A 25,781-nucleotide genomic window follows, 5' to 3' on the forward strand; every position below is an offset into this window, starting at 1 on the left:
ACCTCTCCCTGGGACTTCCATCTTGCGTTCATTCCAAGAAAGATCAAGAAGCTTCAGAGAGAACTCATTACTCTCATCCTCATAGCTCCAACATGGCCCCGTCGATCCTGGGTCTCGGATCTAGTACATCTCTCAGTAGAGGAACCTTGGCCTCTCATCCTGGACCTTCTCTCTCAGGGTCCAATCCTTCACCACTGTCCTTCCAACCTTAATTTGATTGCGTGGCTACTGAAACCGCGATCCTGAGACGGAAGGGGTTCTCTGACACTGTCATTCTACCATGCGTGCAGCCCGCAAACCGGTCTCCGCCAAGACGTACCATCGGGTCTGGTTCACTTACCATTGGTGGTGCCAATGTAATGGTTTCTATTCACTGAAGTTTTCCACTCCACTCCTTCTGGCCTTATACAGGAGGGACTGTCCCTTGACATGTCCCTCGAATCACTGAAATCTCAGTTTTCAGCACTTCCATCCTGTTCCAAAGACCTCTCGCCTTGTTCCCAGATGTTAGGTTTTTCTTCAGGGAATTGCCCACATAAAGCGCCTGGTACTTTCACCAGTGCCAAATTGGGACTTAACCCTAGTCCTACGTGCCCTGCAACACGCTCCCTTTAAACCCATGGATTCTATTCCACTTCAGTGGCTCACATGGAAAACAGTTTTTTCTGCTGGCTATTGCCTCAGCATGGAGAGTAGCTGAGATCTCTGCCCTTTCCTGTAGGTCTCCTCTGTTGACCTTCCACAACGACAGGGCAGTACTTCATACTTCTCCCTCTTTTCTTCCCAAGGTGGTTTCCACTTTCCACCTCAACCAGGAAATTACGATTCCTACCTTCTGCCCATCCCTTTCCAATGCGAAGGAAGCAGCACTACACATCCTTGACCCCGTTAGCGCCCTCAAGTTTTACCTGCATCGGGTCGAGGACATCCGTCTATCGGACTACTTGTTCGTCCTTCCCTAGAGGCACACCAGCTACTTAGACCACCATATCCCGATGGATAAAACAGGCCATCCAGAGATCCTATTCATCACAGGGTCAGGTTCACCCATTTTAATCAGGGCACATTCCACCAGAGGGCTTTTCGAAACCATGCCTCAGCGGAACAAGGCTGCAACGTGGACTTCAATCCATACTTTTGCCAAATTTTACCAGTTTGGCACCTTGTGGCATCTGACACCCGCTACAGCAGGAAGGTACTTCAAGCTGCAGTGGCTGGTTCCACGTAGGCCTCTACTTCCCGCCCTAGATTCAGGGGACAGCTTTGGTACATCCCCACTGTTCCTGTGTCCCCCAAGCAGACCTAGAGAAAAGGAGATTTTGTGTACTCACCGTTAAATCTCTTTCTCTTCAGTCGCTTGGGGGACACAGGGCTTCCCTCCCTGGATAGAGGCCTTCTCTTGGCTTCAGACTTGGTTGACTCTGTTCTTCTTGTAATTAGTTATCAGATTTTCTGTTGATTATTAATAACCTCCTGTTTCTCCTTTGGTACGAACTGAGTGTCTCTGCCTACAGAGGAGGGGTATAGCAGGAGGAGGAGGGGTCAAGTTTCTATTTTTTTTTATTGTGTCCTGCCTCCTAGTGGTTCCAGCTATACCCCCACTGTCCCTGTGTCCCCCAAGCGACTAAAGAGAAAGAGATTTAACGGTGAGTACACAAAATCTCCTTTTCTTCCATATACACTATCTCCATGCCCTTCTCTAGTCTGGCATTCCTTCTCTATGTACTTGATACCCCTGCCATCCTCTAGCCTGGCATTACTTTTCTATGCACTTTATACTCCTGGCCTCCTCTAGCCTGTGATTACTTCCATATACACTATCTCTATGCCCTTCTCTAGCCTGGCATTCCTTCTCTATACACTTTATACCCCTGCCCTTCTCTAGCCTGGCATTACTTCTCTATACACTTTATACACCTGCCCTTCTCTAGCCTGGCATTACTTCTCTATACATCTGCCCTTCTCTAGCCTGGCATTACTTCTCTATACACCTGCCCTTTTCTAGCCTGGCATTCCTTCCATATACACTATACCCCTACCCTCCTCTAGCCTGGCATCACTATTTCCCTGCCCTTCTCTAGCCTGGCATTCCTGCTCTATGCACTTTATACCCCTACCCTCTAGCCTCGCAAAGACCTCATTGGTTGCTATGGGGAACATCACCGGTGATGTTTGTCTCCAATGTGAATAGAAATGTCCCCTGATCTTGCCCATCCTCCCACCTTTTTTCTCACACCCCTTCCTCTTTTTAGATTGTAAGCTCTGCTGTGCAGGACTCCTGTATCAGTCAGTATGTACATGTAACCTGTGTGTAGAAACCCTTTTTGCCAATCAGAGCTGCAGAATTATCATTTCACAAACAAAAGAAACCAATGAAAACAGGGAACAAGGAAGACAATTTTATTTAAACAAAAAGTGAAAAATTATGTCAAAGTCTCTACAGCCGGCACCACTATTGGGGGGGGGTGGGGGCGTAGGGGGTTCAGCAGTCAGGGGCACCTGCTGTGGTGGGGCCATCCATGGGAATGGCATTTTACCATTAGGGCTCCATTTTACTTGCTGGCAGGGCCCAACACCCAGGGGCCAGGTGATCAGTTTGGGGACCTAATTTAGTAGTTACCCCATAATTACTGATGAGAATATGATGAGGCCACAACAGTCCCTTAATGTCACATGACATATCACATGATTTACATTTAACTTTGTCTTGAAAATAAGAAAGAGCAGAAAAAGAAACGTATTTTATCATGTCGCAATTGTAACGTTTGTTCTGGTTCTACTCGTACATAAAGGGAAAATAAGTATTTACAGAGAAAAGTACTTGGGGACCCGAGGGGCCACATTCAGTCACTCTCATCTGAGCCGCGCTCTGACTTCTCCACCTCTTGTTCTGATTGGTTGCCAGACGCTCTCTCCGAGCCCTCATTGTCTGAGCCCCTGTCCGACCCCCTCTCTGACTCTGCACTGTTGGATGCAGCTCGAGATTCATTGTCAGACCCACCAGAGCTTCTCCTGGATTGGGCCGAATCGTTGTCAGAACCAGAAATCTGACGTCTCCTTTTTCTGGCAAAGGCGTTATCAGAATCTTCATCCGACCGCTGAGACTTCTGGGGGCTCCCGGCGTCACTTCCTGACTTGTTCCCGTTGTCGGAGTCGCTGTCGGAAATCACACGCTTCTGGGATTTTCTTGGGCCGTCGTCGGAGTCGCTGTCTCTGGCGTGGCTGGAGCCAAGGATAAAACAATTAGATGTGGGAATGGATCTGTCCCACGGGGGGGGGGGGGTGGAATTTAGCCACTGGTGGAGAGTGGGCAGGGAATTCCACCACTGGGGGGGGGGGGCAGGGAATTCAGCCACTGGGAGGCTAGGAGTTTAGCCAACGGGGTTTCTGGGAATTTAGCCAACGGGGTTTCTGGCAATTTAGCCAACGGGGTTTCTGGCAATTTAGCCAACGGGTTTCTGGCAATTTAGCCAACGGGGTTTCTGGCAATTTAGCCAACGGGGTTTCTGGCAATTTAGCCAACGGGGTTTCTGGCAATTTAGCCAACGGGGTTTCTGGCAATTTAGCCAACGGGGTTTCTGGCAATTTAGCCAACGGGGTTTCTGGCAATTTAGCCAACGGGGGTTCTGGGAATTTAGCCAACAGGGGTTCTGGGAATTTAGCCAACGGGGGTTCTGGGAATTTAACCACTTGGGGTGCTGTTGCATGAAACAAGACTTACCCTTCATCCGCAATCTTGAGTTTATCTTCATCCGAGTCGTCTTCGCTGGAGGATATAATGGCCTTCGATTTGATCTTGCCTTTCATGGAAGGCGGGGTGCGCTCCAGTTTGGCCGGCTGAAAAGGAACAGAAATAAATCAGTTCTGCCTCCTCTGAACCAAATCTGCCCAGGGCAGGAGGCAAGTAACCTTTCCAGTCTGGCACCTTAGCACATGGCACCTACAGAATGCCTGTAAGCCTAATAGACAACCCAAAGCCTTTACAGCCCCCCTTTCCACTAAGCATGCTGGGTAATACAATGCAATGCCTACATTGCCAGATTAATGCACCACAAGTACCTTAATACTTAACAAGTACCTTTTCTTTCTTTTTCGGCTGCCGTTTTTTTGACTGCGGAGTTTGCTCTTCATCATCGTCTGATCCGGCTGCTTTTTGTGGCCTGAGGGGGGCAGTAAGAGATTGTGAAGGTGTCCGAAACTTGACAGATATTGATTCGCTACATTCACGGGGAGACCCATCTAATAATTAACTCTTTCTATGCAACAGTGGTGTAAACAATAGAAATACCTCTTCCTCCTCTTCTTTTTCTTCTTCTCTCCTCCTTCTCCCTCGTCTCCTCCTTCCCCTTGTTCCCCGCTGCTGCTGCCGCCCTTCTTTCTCTTCTTCTTCCTGGGTGCCAGTTCCTCGTCTGAGTCATCGTTGACAAACTCTTCAAACTCCCCGTTCTTTTTGGATCTCTGTAACAGAGAAAGAGATGTTTCCTAAGGGTCACAGAACTAGAACCATTTCACTGCAATCACTTCTTATTCTTTGTTTCCTCTTAGTGTTTGGGTGTCTTTGGGGTTCATTTGACAGTATTTCCCCTTAGTTGGGGCCCCCGAAACTCAAGCAAGGCACGTGACCAATAAAAACAACCTGAAATGAAACCAAGACCACGAATCAAGTCTAAGTGAGTCTGCACAGCTTGCCCCGGAAAGGCCAACAGCACATAGATGCTTTAATACAGATCCACAGCATGGGATGGGGCTAAAATGTAGGCTAATTAAACAATGGGGGGTATTATTATTTCACTCCCTTATGGGGCTGTTCAGAACGAGGCCAAACAAGGAGTGTAAAGGGCACCCTACCAATACCCGAGTAGTTCAGCAGCATTTGTATGGGACAAGTAGGGATGCACCTAATCCAGGATTCCATTCGGGATTCAGCTGAATCCTTGTGCCTGGCCGAATCTGCATATGTAAATTAGGGATTGTGAGGGAAATCATGTGACTTTTGTCCATGTCCATGTTTTCCTTTACCGCCCCTGATTTGCATATTACTCGGGTGGATAATTCACAAAGGATTCAGGGTTTCAGCCAAATCCCAAAAAGTGGATGCAGTCCATCCCTAGGGACAAATCCTTAATTTTAGACATACAGGTCTATTAACCCCATAAACTCAGCACTCAATCCCCAGGGTAGGGTAATAAAGTGTAAAGGTTCCGTACCCTTCCTCCGCCTCCTCGTTGCTTCTTCTCCTTGGGAGTTTCCATCTCTCCGGTGAAGGACAACAAGTTCCTGGTCTTCTCCAAGTACTGAGCTCTCTGCTCCAGCAGCTTCTTCTGCTCCTCAATTTCTCTCAGATGCTTCTCTTCCTGGGGGACAGACAAGGGACAAAGTCTATGAGGTGCACCAGTGCCACGTGCCCATATCAAACCTTCCATGCTGATAAGATATTGCCATAGATACCAGTAGGCTGCCTATCTACCCCCCCCCCACATCACCCTCAATGTTGCCGCCCATGCTCTTAACTAAAGAAGTAGGTAGTAATTTTGTACATCATGTTTTGGGCTACTGTACCAGCCCAAGGCAATCACAGCCACAGGGAAAATCTGTGTCCCCAAAGATGCCCCAGTAGCTCCCGATCTTCTTTTCTGCTGATTCACTGCACATGCTCTGTGCTGCTGTCACTTACTGAGCTTAGGGACCCACTCACAATATACAGTACACATAGAATAGAAATGTCACAATATAAGGCTGATTAGTAATAAATACAGATAACTACATGGCAGCACAGAAACCATAATCGGCCCGGATCATTGCTACTATAGCGATGCTGAACAGTCTGGTTCAGTTTGTTCACTATATAAAATGTGGTATTTCTATCCATTTAGATTTTTAGGGTTTAGTTCTCCTTTAAGGCCCCATTCACACACCTGTTCCTTTAGAAGCTTCTGCCGTAAGACTTCCTTCTCCTGTTCTTGCTTGGTGCGCATCTCTTTCTCCTCCTCGTCCTGCTTACGGGCCCGTGCCACGTGGTATTGGGCCTGGCTCAGCAGATCAGAGCACTGCCTGGGGGGTGGGGGGGAGACAGCAGCTTAACAGGAGCACCTTTAATATGAGGGGCACATGTAGATGTATTGCCCATACAGGGGCAAACGTACAGACACACAGACTAGGACGATGGAAAGGAGGGCTCACCTGGCTTCTGACGTGGCAAGGGCCAAATCGAACCTCATCTTATCTCCAACTTTGCTCAGGTAGTTAAAATATCTATAAAAATAATGTATGAACTGAAAATATCCTCTAGTGGGAGTTGCACGTAATAAGGAGAACATTACATTTCAGCCAGTGCATCATACACTGCATCCCAAGGCAAAAGAGAAAGAGTGTCACATCCCAACTGCCACCTCCTCTCACCTGTGCGCCAGCTCCAACTCTTTCACGGCATTCAGTACCGCCTTCAGGTTGCTCTTCTCGTCCTTTAAAACTAAAGTCGCGAGTCTCTGGAGCACCAGGGCCACGTTAAACATCAGAACAGTATCGTTGGGGGCCACGTGCCGAGCCTACAAGGACACACAAGGTAGAGAAGTGAGCCCATAAAGTCTCTAGTTCTAAATGCTCATTAAATAGCAAATTCAGACACTGAAGCATAGGGTGAATTATCTGTTCAAGTTGCTCAGTTACATACAACCGGCCTCTCCCCCTGTAAACTTCCATCATCATTCTACCCACTGCTTGCATTACAGACTCCCTGACCCTCCCACCACTGTTACATTTCATCTGAGTGTTCTAATCCCACAGACTCCACCCCCTGCCCCTATAAACTACCATCAGCATGCTCTAGCCCCACCACTACTTGAGTCACAGACCTATTGCCCCTCCCCCCTGTAAGCTGCCATCAGGTCAATCATTTATATGATACATTACCTTGAGCAGAATCTGTTTGCACTCCTGCAACTTTCCACATTTAAACAGAGCCCGGGCCAAGTACAGCAGCACCTCCGTGTTCTGGTGCTTGTAAAACTTCCGCAGGCAATTCTCATACTGTAGGAAATGAATAGGATTAGCTGCAAGGATTCTGGGTAATATCCCACCTACCCCTGCTTCTAGTGCTCCCCTCACAGCTGGGGATTCTGGGTATTATCCCACCTACCATTTGCACGGCGCTGATATACTGTTTCTGCTCCACATAGATATGTGCCAGGTTCAACCAAACGTCGCTGATGTCGGCAGTGGCTTCTCGGACTTGGGCAAATACATCACGGGCTTCTCGGACATACCCCTTGTGTGCCAGGACAGCCCCTTAAATAAACGCAAGTCACCATAAGTATCTTCACCCAAGCTTGGAAGGAAAACATGCAGCGGCCTATTGATTCTGGGGTATGATAGGATAATATAATGCTTTCATTAATGGGCAGATCCCATGCATTTGTTAAACAATGGAGACTGGAAAATCTCAGTTTTGTGTCCTTTGACCCCCTGCAGTAACAGTAACTCTGATTAGAACGTCTGAGCTGTGGGTAACAATGAACACGCTTGGGGTCCCATGGCCTTGCTTCTAAGTAAGGGTGACTTTCAGGAGGCTCCTAGGCACTTACCGATGCCGTTGGCTGCAAACAGGTTCTTGGAGTCGTTTCTCAGCACTTGTTTATAAATGGCCAGCGCTCTGTCCTGGTGACGCTTTTCCTGTGGGACACAAACACTCAGTCACACTCCAGCTCCCAAATGACCCTCCCCACCTTGCCTAATACAAAGGAACCGCGCTCTCGCATGAGTGGTAACAGCAGAGAGGTCCTACTCTCTAACCAACTCTCCAGTTGGTGAGATACTTCCTATTGAAAGCCTGAGGAACACTACCTATTCTTCTTCTTCTTCTTTATACCTATAGGAAATAACATCTCCACACTCATATCTCTCAAGACAAAGAACATAAGTGCCACTATTAGTACCTTCTCCCGGTCTCTGGTGGGCTGGTGTAATGTCTGCAACCAGACGTTGCCAAGAGCCAACATGGAGTAGGTATCGTTCTGAGTCGACGGCTGCTTTAGAATGCGCTCAAACTTCTTCTGTCCCGGCCCCCATTCCTGTTTTGCCAAGTGAAGGTTCCCGATCAAGGACCAGGCATCCGGATGATCCTAAAGTTAAAAGAAAAATGTATTAAATTATCCTCTTTATATACCCATCCCACATTTAGAAATCCAAGCAGAGGAGTCTCACTTGATTAATCTGCAGGGCTTCTTTAAACCAATCAGAAGCCTCATAGAAATTCCCTTTGTCTCTGGCCATGGCTCCCAGACGCAAGTAACCTGTAAAAAACAAATGGAGCACAGGTGAGATAGGCTCATTGCCTATTGGTTGGGCAGTTAAGTCAGGCCGTGTGAGCACTGGCAGAACACTTACAATCCACGTAGTTGGGGTGCTCTCGCAGAATATTCTTGTACAATTTCTCCGACTCGTGAAACTCGCAGAGACCCTCGTACAGCCGGGCCAGGTTATAGGAGGTGGTGACTGAGATGGAGTTGTAGTAATGTTCGTCGTGTTCGGCTTCCGCCTTTGCTCGATCCAGTGAAGCCAAAAAGTATTTCTGCGAGGGAAGCAAACAAAGATAGTAAGTGCACGTGTTATCTATGGGTCACATGTCTCGTAGCTACCCACTCGCAGTTACCTTTGCCTCTCCCAGATTCCCCAGGCGGAAGTGGAGGGCACCCACGTTATTCAGAATCTCCGGTGGAACGTCTGCTTGGACTTTCTCTTGCAGGATCCGTGTGGCTGTTCCATAAGCCGACAGGGCGTTCTGCATGGAGGAAACGCAAACGTCATTGATCCAGATGAACAGAGCAACAATGAGAGGATTCCAGCACAAGGAACATGGGTACCTGAATGTCTGTCTGTTCCAAGATCTGAGCCAATTCGATCCAGGCTTCCACATCATCTGGGTACTGCTCTGTGACCTTCTTCAGGTGACTCTGTGACAAAGCAGGGGCATTAGTATAGGATACAGGATTGTCTGGTAATAATACTTAATAACCTTTAAGGCCCTGCAGGATCCAGACAACCCCCTCACCTTGGCGATATCACGCTTCTCTTGGTCGTCGGAGGCTGCATAGAGCGACCCCAGGATCTTCATTGTCTCGTAGTTGTTAGGGTAGGCCTTGAGAACCTTCTCGAAGCACTGGGATGCATTCTCCTTGTCTCCTCTGTAAATGTACATTTGCCCCAAGCCGAAAAAAGGCAGCACGAAGGAGGCTGCAGCAAACTGTGTGGCCTGGTAATAATACTGGAATGCCTGGTCGTAGTCCTCCTGAATAAGGGTAGAAACGTCGATCAAGTACCATGGAGCTCAGCCTTACCATTGTGGATTAATCCCATTTAAAGTGCCCACAGACTGACAACTCACCTGCACATGGAACGACCTGGCCAGCTGGTAGCAGCTCTCTGCCTGCATGGCTTCCACCTCTGTGTTGTGAAACGCATGGAGAGCCAAGTGCTGCACTTTGCTGTAATCCTGCAGGAGACACGCCATTAGCACATACACAGGCCAGACTGAAACAGCCGGGTTTCTACACGGCAGCAGGGTTCCCCCTTCAGTTTCTCACCTTCTTGAAGAAAAAGTGGTTGGCCAAATGATTGAGGACCATGGGGTTGCTGGGGTCGATGGTGTAAGCCTTGGAGAGCAACTGGACTCCGTTTTTGATGGAATCGGCCTATAGGGAGTCCGAAGGATAATCCTATCAGTTATTTCTAAACTGGCACAGTCAGTGCTTGGGGTCCGTTCATTTCTACTTTCCCCCATAAATTTGGGACATTCCCAATTACCTCTTTGTTGTTGAGTTCCAGTACAGCCAAACCGACCAAGGCCCCGACACATGTTGGGTTCAGATCCAGCGCCCGTCCAAACGCCAGACGGGCTTTATCCAGCTTGTTGAGCTTTACAAAACAATGGCCCATGCCAAGCCGCACTCCAGCTGTACGCAACGGGAGGGAACATTAACAGGTGAGTGCATTTGATTCCGCGTACCCCCCCCCCACTCAGGAATGACTTGCAGGGATCAGTCAGATGCCCATTAGATCACACGGAGAAGGCGGAGGATTCAGAGACACGGGGCACAGCCTCCACGTCCCGGAATAAAAACAAATTCTCAAGAATTAAATTCCCCCCATAATGCATCAGTGCAAAGTGAAATGCCTACGTACCAGGGCAGCCTGGGTTGGTCCTAAGGGCTTTCTTATAGTAGGCGAGGGCTCCCCTGTAGTCTTTCTTGTTGAACGAGATACAGGCTTTGCCTATGGAAACACAATAATATTAACATTACAATGAGGGGAGGGGCTTAGAGTTACAGTAGGACACGCCTCCTGCGCTATCTCACCGAGTAGAGCTGGGATATTATTAGGAGACTGGTTCAACACAAAGTGAAACTGGGCATCAGCCTGGTCCATCTTGTCACCCTCCAGTAGGCAGAAGCAGGCTCGTCCCAACAGGTGGTTCTACAGAAACACAGTACCATTAACACCACCATGATCCTGGACACATGTTGTGGCGGGCAAAGGATGCTGGGATTTGTAGTACAAAAGGAGTGGGTATATACCTGGTCGTACATGATGATTTTATCAGCCATAGTGTACAGCAGGGTGGCCTGGGTGATTAGCTCCTTCTTGTTGTCCTTGTTCTTCTCCTTCCTCGCCTGCTGCACATAATAAGCGGCCAACGTATCCAGGCAAGTCATCTGGTCTTTTTCGTGGTCCCGGTAGTCTAAGTTGCCATCGATACGAGCCGCTTCCAGCAGCTTCACAAAATCTTCTGTCTTGCCCTGCTTGAAATACTCCAGCTGCAGGGGGCAACATAGTGCACAGGGGTATTTAATACAATGACTGTCTGTGCAACTGCAGCTTCACATTCACTATCCAGATACGACCAACTGCTGCTGCCACTGCGGTACTAAATAATGTGGTGCCATACGCGGGCTGGTCATAGGTACTTACCGCTAATGCAATCCATATGTGCAGCTGCGTGTGCTCCTGCTTCAATATACTGATCACTTCATCCCCCTCCGGTAACTGATCAAAGTCAAGTTCAATGACCTGAATAACAAATGTACATTAATTGGTTAGTTGTGGGTTGGCAAATGGGAGGGGCATCTGGAGGATAACAGTAGTCCGGTGGAACAGAAGCCTAATATCCCAGCGAAGCGTGGCAATTGGGAGCCTGACAGTCATAGGGAAGCACAAGAAATGCCCGATGGCCCTGTTGAGGATTGAAGATGAAGAGCCTGAAGGCAGAGCAGAACCATTGTGTGGCGCCAGTTAGCCAAGGGGCGGCCCTGGAATCAGGCTCCAGTTAGCCAAGGGGCGGCCCTGGAATCAGGCTCCAGTTAGCCAAGGGGCGGCCCTGCAATCAGGCGCCAGTTAGCCAAGGGGCGGCCCTGGAATCAGGCGCCAGTTAGCCAAGGGGCGGTCCTGGAATCAGGCGCCAGTTAGCCAAGGGGCGGTCCTGGAATCAGGCGCCAGTTAGCCAAGGGGCATCCCCTGGAATCAGGCGCCAGTTAGCCAAGGGGCATCCCCTGGAATCAGGAGCCAGTTAGCCAAGGGGCAACCCTGGAATCAGGCGCCAGTTAGCCAAGGGGCAATCCTGGAATCAGCTGCCAGTTAGCCAAGTGGCAACCCTGGAATCAGGCGCTAGTAAGCCAAGGGGTGGCCCTGGAATCAAGCGCTAGTTAGCCATGGGGCAACCCTGGAATCAGGCGCCAGTTAGCCAAGGGGCAACCCTGGAATCAGCTGCCAGTTAGCCAAGGGGCAACCCTGGAATCAGGCGCTAGTAAGCCAAGGGGCGGCCCTGGAATCAAGAGCTAGTTAGCCAAGGGGTAACCCTGGAATCAGGCGCCAGTTAGCCAAGGGGCGGCCCTGGAATCAAGCGCTAGTTAGCCAAGGGGCAACCCTGGAATCAGGTGCCAGTTAGCCAAGGGGCAACCCTGGAATGAGAGCTGAGGTAAGAGAGGGGCAGAACTAGCACAGCCATGAGGAAGATAGGAGCAGGGGTGAGAGTAGGAGAGAGAGGGGTAGAACAGGGAATACACAGCAAGTAGAGGGCAGTTGGTGGATAGGAGGAGTCAGGGGCAGATGGGAGACACTGGATAATCACAACTATACAGGGAAGGGAAAAAACTGATCATTCGCAACAGTATTATTATTGTTGTTGTTACACTCCATAGATAAAAAGACTTATGGGGAAGACGAGGGCAGGCGCCGCATGACGGATCCGCTCACACTTACCTCATCCGTGTCCCGGAGAGGGATCTCTATTGAGCCGCGCGACATCCTTCCACCACCAAGAACTGCGCGAGTCCAGCAGTGAAGAACGGAGCCTCGGCAGGGTCAATCTTCTCGTAGCCCGGAAACGAATCTCCCGTCGTCACATCCGCCCTGGCAGGCTTCCTTTAGCAGACCATCAGTCGGCAAGTGTGGCCCGCGGCGCCATTTCTTTGGTGGGCAAGGCAAGACTATCCTACCAGTGGAGCATTCAGGTCAATTTAAACGTGAACGTGATGGCTACATCGCTAAATGCTACATTTATGCAGGGGTTCACCGTAAAGTTCACTTTTAGTATGTTATAGAATGGCTAATTGTAAGCAATTATTCAATTGGTCTTCATTGTTTTGTTTTTTTTATAGTTTTTTTTTAATTATTTGCCTTTTTTCTGACTCTTCCTAGCTTTCAAATGGGAGTCACTGACCCTCAGATGGGGTGAACCTAGCTGCTAGGGTAATTTGGACCCTAGCAACCAGACTGCTGAAATTGCAAACTGGAGAGTTGCTGAATAAAAAGCCAAATAACTCAAAACCCACAAATAATAAAAAAAAATAAAAAAAAATGAAAACCAATTGCTGATTCTTTCTCCACCCCTGGGCCGACCTCCCTCTGATCCTCTAGGGACAACACAAATGAACTGCTCCCTATGAGTGATGTCCTCTGGTCCCCCCAACTAATGCCCTATTACCTGCTCTCACATCTATTTCATTCACTGGTGGGGTCACCTGCACCCCCTAATAGGGTTGCCACCTGACCGGTATTTTACAGGCCTGGCTGGTAAAAATGATGGCTGATCCCCAATGTTATTAATAGGGAAAAAAATATATAGAATATATAGGAAGGCTTGTATTTTTTTCCAGAAAAGGTGGCAACCCTACCACCCAATGACCTAGAACTGGTTTCTGGCCACAGTTTGTGAGTTTGCTGATGGTATTAACAACCTTCCATGCAACCACTCTGACACCTGCACCTCCCCCCAGCCTGGATCCTCTACTTACACCTAAACTTCCCCTTTGGCAGGACCTCCATCAGATATCGCAGGGCCCCCCATGACAAAATTTCCTGGGCCCCCTGGGCTGTGCCCACCGCAAGCCCCACCTACAGGTCCGCCCTCCCAACCACACAGTAAAAAAACAAAAAAAATATTGGTGGCTAGGGTTTCCACATGTTAATAAAAAATAAAAAGATATTGGTGGTCAGGGCCCCCCATAAAAAACATTTGTGGCCAGGGCCCCCCCATTAAAAAATATTGGTGGCTAGGACCCCACATGAGAAAATTGGTGGCCAGGGCCCCTTAAACGTCCATGCCTTCCCGAAGTCAGCAGCTCTCAGAAAGATGGGGGGCTTGGCTAATCAAGTAAGTGTGGCGTGGCCGAGGCCCCCCCTTACCCTCGGGGCCCCCTACAACTCTCCCCCCTGTTCCCCCCTGATGGCTGCCCTGCCCTTTGGGGTAATTAACATTTTCACAGCTTTTCTACTTTATAGGACTTAATAAACTGCCCATCCGAGGGTATCAGGACTTGTCCGTTGCTTCATCCAAACCATTGAAAGTGGAATGAGCCCACACTCCTCACCTCAAGCTACTGGTTTCAGGTCGATGCACCCGGGCCACCTTTTGTCATCGGTGAGTGCGAATTCCTTTCAATATGCCTGATTTATTTGCCAAGTATACTGTGCCTGTGAGTGACAGATCTAGGGTATCTACACCCAGGTCAAGCCTTTTATAGGATGAACTTTACTTGCTGCTTTATATTTAATTTAGTGCATTGTTTTTCTATAGTCAGCAATTGTTTCATTTTTGAATAGAGCCGCAGTTTTCTTTGAGTGTTCATCCAAACCATTACCTCTGTAGGTGCTACGATGACCCAAAGTCACCTGGGTGCTTCCTTGCTCCTCCTGGACTGCCCCTCTTTCAGCTCAGGACGGTCCCTGTCCCACAACTTGTGCCCACTCTGTTCCACGTCTTCGGTGAATTTTGGATAATGATTCAAATGCTTTTCCGTGGCACAAATAAGTCACAACTAAAGTGACACCAGGCAGTGGGCCATTCCTCACAGGACAGTCCCGATTTTGACAGCTGAACCCGCAGTCCCGGATTGTTACTGAAATGTCCTGACTTTCTCTTTGATCTCCTGCACTGAACAGCCAGAAAAAGATACACAGTTTCTAACTTAATTGGCTTTTGGCAGAGAGCTCAGAATACTTTGCAGGTGCACGTAGATACATTTCTTACAATTTGATAAGCAAAAAAACAATTGTAACAATTTAAGATAAGCAAAGAAACAATTGTAACTATTTACGATAAGCAGGTCTCTTGGGGAAACAGTGACTTGCAGCTTAAAGGGCCATTCATGTTCATTAGCAAAACTGTAATAACACATTAAAACCACAGAAATGTGTTCAGACTTTCATAAGCTGCCAAATTTTGTAAAATGAACATGGTATGTAGGGGGTGTGGCCACAAAAATGGGCGTGGTAAAAAATATCGCAGCGCAGAGTGCGGCAAATCTTTATGTCCCGCTTTCTATTTCCAAAATGCTGGGAGGTATCCTGTTCAGATGACTGGGGGTTAAAGGTGAAGGAAAGGCATCATACACTTGGCGGTGTGTGGTGTTTATACAAATGGCCTGCGGGTGTCACTGTGCATACACAGGACTTTCTGTACAGCTTAAAAGTTACTGTTGTATAATGCCTGCATGAGTCTGCTAATAAAGCACTGTTATACTCTACTCATCCTTGGCTACCCAAAACATAACAAATCTCTGAAGCAGCCTGCAGTTTTTCTCCCAAACCCTGGTGAGCCTACCATACCTTTTACTGCTTGGATCCGTATGTTTGAAAATTACATTATTGCTGCTGACCAAGGGGAGATTTTTGCTGCTAGAAAGCCTGCTTTACTTATTCACTGCCTGGGAGCAAAGGGACAGCGTATATTCTATACATTACCATTACCTGATGAGACTTATGAAACTGCTCTTACTGCTATAAAGAACTTTTTCGTGCCAAGAGTAAATGTGGCTGCAGAAAGATATAAATTCCGCCAACGTGGACAAAGTAATGGCGAATCCACAGAACAATTTGTAGCAGCTTTGAGAGAGCTGGTTGTTACCTGTGACTTTGGGAATCTAACAGATGAAATGCTAAGAGACCAAATAGTGGAAAAAACAAACTCACCTCACATTAGAGAGAGACTGATCCTACAGCAGGATTTAACCCTCGCAAAGGCTATTACAGTTGCTAGCCAAATTGAAAAAGCAGTGGCAGAGGCTAAAACTCTCAGTCAGGGAAATGCTGGGAATGTACAGATTGTGAATTCAACACTGTGGCCTAATAATGCACAGTCACAGGCAAAATACAGTGCTAAGGAAAGGGATTCACCTACACTGCAAAACCATACAGCAAATACAAATAGAAAATACTGCTTTCTCTGTGGTTCAACACAACACACTGCAAATCATGTTACATGTCCTGCAAAAGCTAAACGGTGCCCCAAATGCACAAAAGTAGGACATTTTGCTAAGATCTGCAGTAGTTCTGCTAAAGATGTTCATGAAGTCACTACTACTAATGTCACAGTATTAAATGTGGATAAAGCTGGTACATTTATTCCAGACAAGTTTAAATGTCAGTGTCAGTACTGCTTCTGCTGACAAGGGACACTCCATTAACCTGATGCTTGATACAGTTCAGCTGTTTCTATACTACCAAAGGATATTTTCTTGAAATACTTTGCAAAAGATCCGCTTGTTGCACCTGCCCTGAAACTGGTCAGTTACTTAAAGGATCCAATCCCTGTGCTTGGTTGCTTGCCAGCGACTGTACAATTTGAATCAAATACTGCAAAATGTGACTTTTACATTGTGAATAAGGGTACTGCTATACTTGGAAGGGATCTCTTTGCTGCATTAAACCTACAATTAGTTTGTAGTCTTATTACTACAGCACCAGCACTACAGCTCTCTCCTACGTTATCTATTAGGGGAGTTACCAGCTTCGGATCTGACCTCCTCTTCTAAGGGAAAATATTCTGTATTGTTATTTGAGCTTAATAAATATAAAACCACATGTATTTTGACCTAATCTCAACGTATTTAATATGGGCAATTGTTTTGTGACCTATATTAAGTGGAGGAATTATTATAAACAGGGGAAGTTATGTTTGGATTTAGACATCAAGGGATTTATGTAAAGTATAATGAATACTTAAAAAGATTGTTATGAAGAAGGAAAGTTATATAGGGTTTGAGCATCGGAAATTTTGTATATATAGAGAATTCAATTAGCTTATTAAAGAAAAGCATTGTATAGTATATTTTCATTTATCCCATGGGGAGAGACAGTATGCATTTTAAAGATCCAATGACTCCTGTTTTATCAGTTCTTGTTCAAGATTACCATTTCTTATTCCCAGGTCAATTTTCTCAATAGCCCAAAATTTTAAGTTCGCTGGGTTCATATTGTGGTATTGTTTAAAATGCCATGCTACAGTCGAAAGGGTTATATAATTTTTCTTAATTTTCCCAGCATTTCGCATGGAGCTGCAATGTTGCTGTATCCGTATTTTGACCATTTGTGTTGTCATTCCTATATATCTTTTATTACAAGGGCATTCCAAGCAGTATATTACCCCCCTTTGATTTACAGTTGATATAATTATTGACTTCATGTCTTTTGCCGAATCTATCAGTAAAGGAGGATATTTTGAGTATTTTTTCACACATATTGCATTCCCCGCAGGGGATTGAAGTTGCTAAAGATGGATTAATTTGTGTGTTAGCAATTAATTGAGTATTTAATTTTTGCACGTATGTTAAGCACTAAGCACTTTATACATTCCACTTAATTTTTTTTATTTATAGTAATTGGGACAAATAAAGTAAAGCAGTTTTCTGCTGATAGGAGCACCGGCCTGGGGTGTAAATACATCCGCATAACATTTGGCACCCCCAAGTGTACGATGACTTTCCTTCTCCTTTAAACAAGGCAACATACGGCTGGGTTGGCAGCAAGATAAATTCAGTGCCAATTCCTGCTGAATTTCTCAGTAGAGCACCGATGTGCCCAATATGTGCTCGTCTCTTGTCTCAGGCAGCACTTTACTATCTATGGCCAATTACCACCCGGGTAACTTCCTGAGACACATTTCTGTTCTTTTTTTAACCAGAAATAAAAATTTTCGGATCTTTATAAGTGTGCTTTCAGTGCAAGTGATATGTCTGTCCCTCTTTGGCCCCCACATAAAGGGGTCATGCAGCAGCGCCCCAATTTCATAATGCCAAGAGGGACGGTTATGTATGTTCATTTAACTAGTATTTCCTTTTACATTGGCATGTGGGCTATTCACATATCCAAGTTCAGCATCTGGCACAATGATTTGTTACTCTGCTTCATTACAGTGGATTCAGCTTGAACTGAACATAATACAACACTAGGGGGCAGCACAGGAAAGGGAAAGCAGCAAGAGACTCGATATATGGGAGACATGAATTTTTATTAAGTGTAATGGTTTTTCCCATTTTTTAGAGCTCAGCATATGTTGCCGGCCTGGCGTTTTACCAGTGAACTTCTCAACAGATCACTATACAGGATAAAGAATAAGGAGTTGAAACACAGCAGTTTTGTATCTGTAGTTGATGAGACAGAATAAGGCAGAAGTCAAGTTATAGCTTGTGGTCAAGCTGTAGAAAGTTTTCCAGCAATTCAAAATCTGGATTTGAAAATGGAACTCTGAATATCACTTATGTATTATAAGGCATAATGTACCCCCTACTGTAAATGATAATGATATTAGAAGTCACTGAGGGGTTCTGTGACCATATATAAAGACACAAGGCTGCAGGTTGAGTTATACAGGGATCACTCATGTATTTTAATGTACCCCTACTGTAAATAATAAGGATATTAGAAGTCACCGAGGGGTTCAATGACCAAATAAAGGTACACGGCTGCAGGCTAAGTTATACAGGGTACTCTGAGTACCACTCGTGTATTATAAAGGATAAAGTACCCCCTACTGTAAATGATAAGGATTTTAGAAGTCACTGAGGGGTTCTGTGATCATATAAAGGCACAAGACTGCAGGCTGAGTTATACAGGGAACTCTGAGTATCACTCATGTATTATAAGGGATAATGTACCCCCTACTGTAAATGATAAGGATATTAGAAGTCATCAAGGGGTTCAATGACCAAATAAAGGTACACGGCTGCAGGCTAAGTTATACAGGGAACTCTGAGCACCACTCGTGTATTATAAAGGATAAAGTACCCCCTACTGTAAATGATAAGGATATTAGAAGTCACTGAGGGGTTCTGTGACCATATAAAGGCACAAGGCTGCAGGCTGAGTTATACAGGGAACTCTAAGTATCACTCATGTATTATAAGAGATAATGTACCCCCTACTGTAAATGATAAGGATATTAGAAGTCTCTGAGGGGTTCTGTGATCATATAAAGGCACAAGGCTGTAGGCTGAGTTATACAGGGAACTCTGAGTATCACTCATGTATTATAAGGGATAATGTACCCCCTACTGTAAATGATAAGGATATTAGAAGTCACTGAGGGGTTCTATGACCATATAAAGACACAAGGCTGTAGGCTGAGTTATACAGGGAACTCTGAGTATCACTCATGTATTATAAGGGATAATGTACCCCCTACTGTAAATGATAAGGATATTAGAAGTCACTGAGGGGTTCTATGACCATATAAAGACACAAGGCTGCAGGCTGAGTTATACAAGGAACTCTGAGTATCACTTGTATTATAAGGGATAATGTACCCCCTACTGTAAATGATAAGGATATTAGAAGTCACTGAGGGGTTCTGTGACCATATAAAGGCACAAGGCTGCAAGTCAGAGAGGTCACTTCTGAAGTTGACTTCTAATATCTCTAGTATATTATATGCATGCATACATTGGTTATTTGGTGGTATGGGCTAATGATAGCACACTGGACAGGGCAGCCATCAAGGGGAGTACATTTAAACTGATCCCAAGTCTAAAAGGTGGTCCCACTGTGCTTCCCTTTCCAAATTAGCCGTGCCCCCTTGACAGCTAAACCTAAAGGCAGAGAGAAAGAATACGGGAGCATCCTGATCTTGTAGGTAATTGTCCTGCTGTGCTTTCACGTGCAAACGAACGCTCCCGGCACGTACAGGCTTTCAAATGAATTTGTAGAACACGGAGCACCAGCAGTAGTTAAAATCCATATTTTATTGAGTCTTCATTAAAAAGTTAAGCAGGTTCTATGTCCCAACAGCACGCTTGACGCGTTTCGTGGACTGAGCCACTTTCTCAAAAGCTATGCTTAGCCTGTCCAGGTGAGCATTTAAAAAAGGTAACACCACACCCCCATTTAAAAACATTAACCCTTACATTGCTGTTCATCAGAACACTTAGAAGCTTATGAGTACTGGCTATGAAACATAAGAAAGGGGTTTTTAATCATATTAACCATATTTTTATAATATCCTATTACAGTATCACACATCTCTCAAGTTACCATACAATTGACATATCTTATTAGCGAAAAAGTCTATCTTTTCTAATAGTAAATCAACTAATTCACAATGCATTCATGGACATAATTATCAAAGGGACAAATAGTAAGTAGAGAGAGCAGAGGGGCGAACCGGCTAAAAAATATATATATATGATTAATATAGATAGTTAGTTATATATATCTCAATATAAATATAATTATCATTAGTACATCAGTTAATACAAGAAATCAATTCATAACAAAAATCCCAAAAGGGGCTTATATACCGTTGCATAATCATATATTTATTTTATTTTATTTTAAACGTACACGTATTCTACCAGCTACTTCATAAGGTGTATAGAATTAATAAAAACATGTCAGTTCACATTCACGATTCAATCCACCGTTTATATCTAATGTTTTAAGATGATACATCCAGTACACCTACAATAATTCCCTTGGAACAGCAATTGAAATATTGTTTTATGCCAAAAGTCTCCCCTGTATATGTGCTTGAGAAAGTAGTAGAAACATTAACAACAGCACAAGCTTAACACCTATTACGGCCACACTTCTATGTGCCTTTATACCTTAACCAAACCGGTTCAGGGTTAGTCCCTTTAGATCTATATAAACCATACCTCCCAACTGTCCCTTTTTCGGAGGGACAGTCCCTCTTTTGACAGCTCAACCCGCAGTCCCTCATTTGTACTGGAAAGTCCCTCTTTTCTCTGCACTGAACAGCCAGAAAAAGAAACAAAGTTTCTCACTTAATTGGCTTTTAGCAGAGAGCCCAGAACAGCTAACAGGTGCAAATAAGATACAATTTTGAGACACAAAAACACAGTTTAGATAAGGAGAAATATTTCCAAACTTTCATAACCTGCCAAATTTTGTAAAACAAACATGGTAATTAGGGGGTGTGGCCACAGAAAGGGGTGTGGTCAACAAATTGCTGCGCTACATGCGGAAAAAAAAATTTTGTCCCTCTTTTTACTTCCAAAATGTTGGGAGGTATGTATAAACTAGGCGATAAACGGGATGCTAAGTATTTACCCTTACTAAAAACAAAGGAGGGGGATTGGTCCAAAGACTGTTTTAAGATTGGATCTTGTAATAACACACCCCAATGTTTACGGATGCTCCGTTGTATAAAGTAAGCATCTTTGGTGTAGACTGTACTAAAACGCGGCTGAGGACTCTGTCCCTTCAAAACACCCTCCCTAATGTCTTCATTATGACTTTCACTTCTATGTTTATATTTACCTCCATTACTGTATTTATTCTTACTGGCTGTTTTGGCATCACCCAGAAGAGCTGATCTATCTGAACCCAAAGACCTAAAATCCTGAAGATCTGAAGCCACGAAAAGACTCAAAGCCACAAAAGGAGATGAAGGAAATAGAAGAAACTGCCACCACCAAAGACAAGGAAGAAGAACCTACGGTAAGTTTTTTTATTTTATTAAACCCCTGGCCATCAATATATTATTTTTTAGGCCATGGCCACCATGTTTATTTAAAATATTCTATGGGGCCTCTGACCACCAATATTTTGTTTAACTTTAAGGGGGTGTGGCCACCAATGTTTTTGGGTTTTTTTACCTTTTTTTACCTTGTGGGGAGGATTCCTGGCCACCAATGTTTTTTTTTAACTTGTGGGGGGTGGACACCAGTGAAGTTTTTATTAACTCGTAAGGGGATGAGAGGCCTTGGTTTTTTAGCTCCCATGTTTGTGTGGCTTTTTTTACTGTGGTGTAGAGGGGGGGCAGGCCCCAGATATTCTTGCCATATGGGGGCCCTGTGCTTTCTGATGGCGGCCCTGACCCTGCGTGTCCCCATACAAACCATGTGATGTCCAACAGGCAGAGCTCAAGAGGTTTCCCTCTCTCAGTTACAGGGAAGAGTGACTCATATAAAAATCCGTATATACAGAGGACAAATATATATTATCTATGGGAAGGCAGCAGAGGTGCATTTCTGGGGACGTTTTGAAGTGAAGTATTGAGCTGTCTCCCTCCCACTCTCCCAAGGACATTGATTGACCCTGAGTTCTCTAATATACTTTATCCAGGGGCCACTTTATCTCTAACCCACCCAGGTCCTTTCCTATACGTATCTGATTCAAAGCATGGCTCAATATTCGAATGGAACTGATAGATAAGGCTGTATATCTCTATGAGGCTGATTTAGTCCAAGTTGGTTTAGACCAGAAACCTCCCGCTCTATAGCTGAATCCAAACATTGCTCCACTGGGAGTCACAGTGAGGGGTAAGCACAGACGGGGTATAAACAAATGCAAGACACAAGGCAGAAGAGACTTTGAAGCTTCCTTTCCTGGAAGAGCAAAGATGAGCGTGGGTATTTTATTGGGAATCAGGTAGTACAATCAGGGAAACATGAACCAGACTCTTGTAAAAGTCCATCCATATGATGCACTGGTTTGATCATCGCTGCCAGGAATGGGGCAATAAAAACATAGCACCAGTAGAAAGCTGCCCGTGCCCCTAAAGATCCTCTACTTTCATACAGAAAACCGGACAAGACTGTATTTGTCTCCCCACGGAACCCTAGGAAGACTCTCTGGGAAAGGGTAGCATCAACAACAACAGAGGAATTTTGAAGCCTACCTGATCCGGCGAGATATTGCCCAACAGGCCCTCATTTTGGTCATACACAGGCAAATATGCAAATCCTGGAACCACACTAAATGTTCAGCCCCCACCCTTTTGAAAGTGCTACTGGAGCCAAAATATTGTCCCTGGTTCCATTTAGTCAGTAATGGTAACTGGCAGAGATCTGGTTGATACACCAGGCCTTGATGAAGCAGAGACCTGCACCCCAACATGATTAGTTTCTTCTTCAGCTCCCCAGAAACACAGATAACCAGGCCCTTCTGGGCTATAAGACAGCCCATGATCACTTGCTCTCTGTCTTTTCTAGATCTCCAAAACTCCACCACCATTGCAATGGTAAGGGGCTTACAACAAAGACCTCTCCTGCAGTTCTGGAGCATAGTGTTTTGGCCAAAGGGTTGAGTCTCTACCATGGAATTCTGCCTGGTGGCCATGGCCACAATGTCTATAGTTGGGTCATTATGTTTGGGTGTACCCAAAAAGAAATCAGATATTAACCTGTCCAGGAATCAATCCCCCAAATCATCTTGTTCCAAAAATCTGCTTGAAATTTACTGTAGCCTTTAATCTACACTATTTGAAGAGCCTGAAATCTGGCCGAACTTTTGGGTCCCAAAGAATTGTGAAGTAAACAGCCTGTGTCTCCTTTACCACTGGAACAGGAACAAGAATTTGTTTCTACTATTCCTTTGTTATGTAATGGACCTCCCTCTTTACCCATATCAAAGTTACTACAATGGCCACATAAGAAAACCTTTCCAGCTACTTGCTCTCTGTGAATACACTATCTATTGCATCGGTGGCAGATCATCTTTTTCCTGTGTATGACAGCTGGGAATGTAATAACAAATGCCAGCTTGGAATGGATGGGATAATCTAGCGTGTGCTAGGGAGAGGTGTTTAATGCAGACGTCTCCTTCACATCAACATACACTCGGCAGTGTGTATATATGCAGTGCGCTGGTTCAGAGCCTGCAGGGTTCCTACCATTCTAAATGGAACATCTCATTTCTGAATATTCACTTGCCAACAACTGGAACACAGCCTAACCAATGGAATTGTCTCTTTTCTTCACAAATCCAAAATAACTTCCTGGTGTCTGCAAGCATCCATTCCCCAAATGTCCCATGTGCCCTTTATGGGTAATTGTATCTCAGAAAAAAATCACATCTGATTGGTCAACTAGGGTAAAGATAGCCATATGGGGGGTAGGGGGAAAGATGTTGATTGGCTGCTAATTGCCCTGTGCAGGGGGCCTACTGACCCAATCTATGACCCACACTATGATCTCATTGTTGGCCCAGGGGAGTCAGATGATCAGATGAACCTGATTTGTCTGGGTAAATTGGACAACTCCAATTTAACTAGTGTTAGTTTATCTCTATGGCCAGAATCATATTTCTGATTGGTTGTTCTGGGGATCTACGCCTCAATACACTCTACAGCCCCCCAATTAACAGCCTCACTACATCCCTAACATATTAATCCCCACCATTAAAAGTGTGTCTTGACACCCCATCCTAACATTCTTAGCCTTCACAAATACTATCATTATGCAACATTGCACAAAAGGCTATTTTTTCTCCATTTACTGGCAGAACCATATCCAATAAATCACATGTATATGCATGAAATTGTATTTTATTGTGTTTCTTGATTGTTATGTTGGTTCCAAAAACAATTATGTAGTTTTCCCTCTACAATTACAAGAGTTTTTTTCACAATTTGTTTCTTGCAGGAGAATTGTTGCTCTGATAAAATATTTTATGTGTCATTTAACTCTGAAACAAACTACAACTCTGGAGACATCTAAACCATCCAATTCTATACTATCAAAACTTGGTCTGTCTCTGGTGACATATAAACCATCAGAACCTTGGTCTGACTCTGGGGACATCTAAACAATTAGAATTTTGGTCTGGCTCAGGTGACATTTAAACCACCAGAACATTTATTTGGCTCTGATGACATTTAGACCATCAGAAACTTGGTTTGATTATGGGGCCATCTGAACTATCAAAACCTTGGTTTTGCTCTGGCAACTATCAGAAACTTAGTCTGAGTGTGGAAACTTGTAGACCATTAGAACAATGCAGTGGCGTAACTACTGGGGGAGCAGGGGGTGAGATTGGGCCAGGGCCCGCACCCCCTCAGGGCCCCCCGGCAGCTCGCGCGCCACTCTGTTCTGCGGCCGTTTCCGGCCATACGGAGGGGGGCAGGCCCGGCTAGTTACCTCTCTGGAACAATGGTCTGGCTCTGAGGACTATCAAAATCATCTGGTCTGGCTCAGATGACATTTAGACCATTGCAACTTTGGTTTGGCTCTAGGGACATCTTAACCATGAGAAACCAGGTCTGGTTCTGCAGACATCTAAACCATCAGAAACCTGTTCTGGCTCAGGCAACATATAAACCATCAGCATATTTGGCTCTGAGGATTGTTGGATCATCAAAAACTTGGTTTGACTCTGCGGCCATCTAAACCATCAAAACCTTGGTCTAGCTCTGGCACTGACTTGTAAACCATTTGAACTTGGTCTGGCTCTGAGGACATGTAAACCATTGTAACTTTGGTCTGGGTCTGGGGACATCTAAACCTTCATAAACTTGGTGTGATTTTTGCAAAATCTAGAACATCAAAACCTTAGTCTGGCTCTGGAGAAGACATCTAAATCATCAATATCTGGGGCATCTAAACTATGAGACTAGAAACTATCTAGACCACAGGAACCTTGGTCTGACTCTGAAGGCATCTATACCATCAGAACCTTGGTCTTTTAAATGTTTGAGGCACTTGAATGACAGCATCTGCAGATCAGTGCATGGATCAATAAACTTTCCAGTGGATTTTAACAAAAGCATCCAAAATTATCCTCAGCACTGATATATCCCTTTAATTTTCTGCTATTTTTTTAAGGCTTATGAAGGAAAAATGTCGGCTGCATAAGCAAGAGTAGGAAAAGACAAACAAAAAATGGGGGATGGGAAAAATTACAATATAAAGCAATATGTAGAAAAACCAATCAATAAGAAATGTAACAGACAAAGACATGGACCACATACATGTTAGCGGGGGAGGAGTAGCTGCTAATTAAAGGCAATGGGGTTGGAGGTTGAAAGGGCAGTGCATAAATGACCTAATCTGTATGTGATCCATACTGTAAACTTGACTGTTTTTAGTTCCCCTTGAACTTGCCCTTACAATCCATGGTGAGACTCTTACTGTGTACCCTGTGTGTATCCTGTGCTCACAAGCAGTTGTGTTTCTGGAGCTTACATCTGGATCTGGAGGGGATGTCACACAAGTAGAGGCCATACTAAATTTGTAACAGTGACCCCTGACATTGTGGGCTGTTTGAAATATGATGTC

At 45.1% G+C, this 25,781-nt stretch overlaps 1 protein-coding gene and 1 long non-coding RNA gene across 2 annotated transcripts; one reads left to right on the forward strand and one right to left on the reverse strand.

Annotated features, from left to right (window-relative positions):
- Nucleotides 1-2,384: 2,384 nt before the first annotated feature.
- ctr9.S (CTR9 homolog, Paf1/RNA polymerase II complex component S homeolog) lies at nucleotides 2,385-12,318 on the reverse strand (the record flags this gene model as incomplete). The annotated part of the gene is given in 25 exon segments (NM_001092977.1): nucleotides 2,385-3,222; nucleotides 3,722-3,837; nucleotides 4,079-4,160; nucleotides 4,289-4,458; nucleotides 5,208-5,354; nucleotides 5,916-6,051; nucleotides 6,181-6,252; nucleotides 6,400-6,545; nucleotides 6,910-7,026; nucleotides 7,136-7,284; nucleotides 7,581-7,668; nucleotides 7,932-8,117; nucleotides 8,200-8,288; nucleotides 8,383-8,566; nucleotides 8,648-8,776; nucleotides 8,859-8,948; nucleotides 9,047-9,283; nucleotides 9,380-9,487; nucleotides 9,579-9,686; nucleotides 9,799-9,947; nucleotides 10,177-10,266; nucleotides 10,350-10,467; nucleotides 10,569-10,808; nucleotides 10,963-11,061; nucleotides 12,250-12,318. Coding segments are annotated over 25 exon segments (3,474 nt in total). The 3' UTR covers nucleotides 2,385-2,843.
- Nucleotides 12,319-12,367: 49 nt separating this feature from the next.
- Nucleotides 12,368-14,600, forward strand: LOC121393192. Its single transcript, XR_005960824.1, has 3 exons — nucleotides 12,368-12,500; nucleotides 13,771-13,909; nucleotides 14,138-14,600. It is a non-coding gene; the product is annotated as an uncharacterized LOC121393192 (long non-coding RNA).
- Nucleotides 14,601-25,781: the final 11,181 nt, after the last annotated feature.

The sequence above is a fragment of the Xenopus laevis genome, chromosome 4S, assembly GCF_017654675.1.
Source record: "Xenopus laevis strain J_2021 chromosome 4S, Xenopus_laevis_v10.1, whole genome shotgun sequence".
Taxonomy (NCBI): domain Eukaryota; kingdom Metazoa; phylum Chordata; class Amphibia; order Anura; family Pipidae; genus Xenopus; species Xenopus laevis.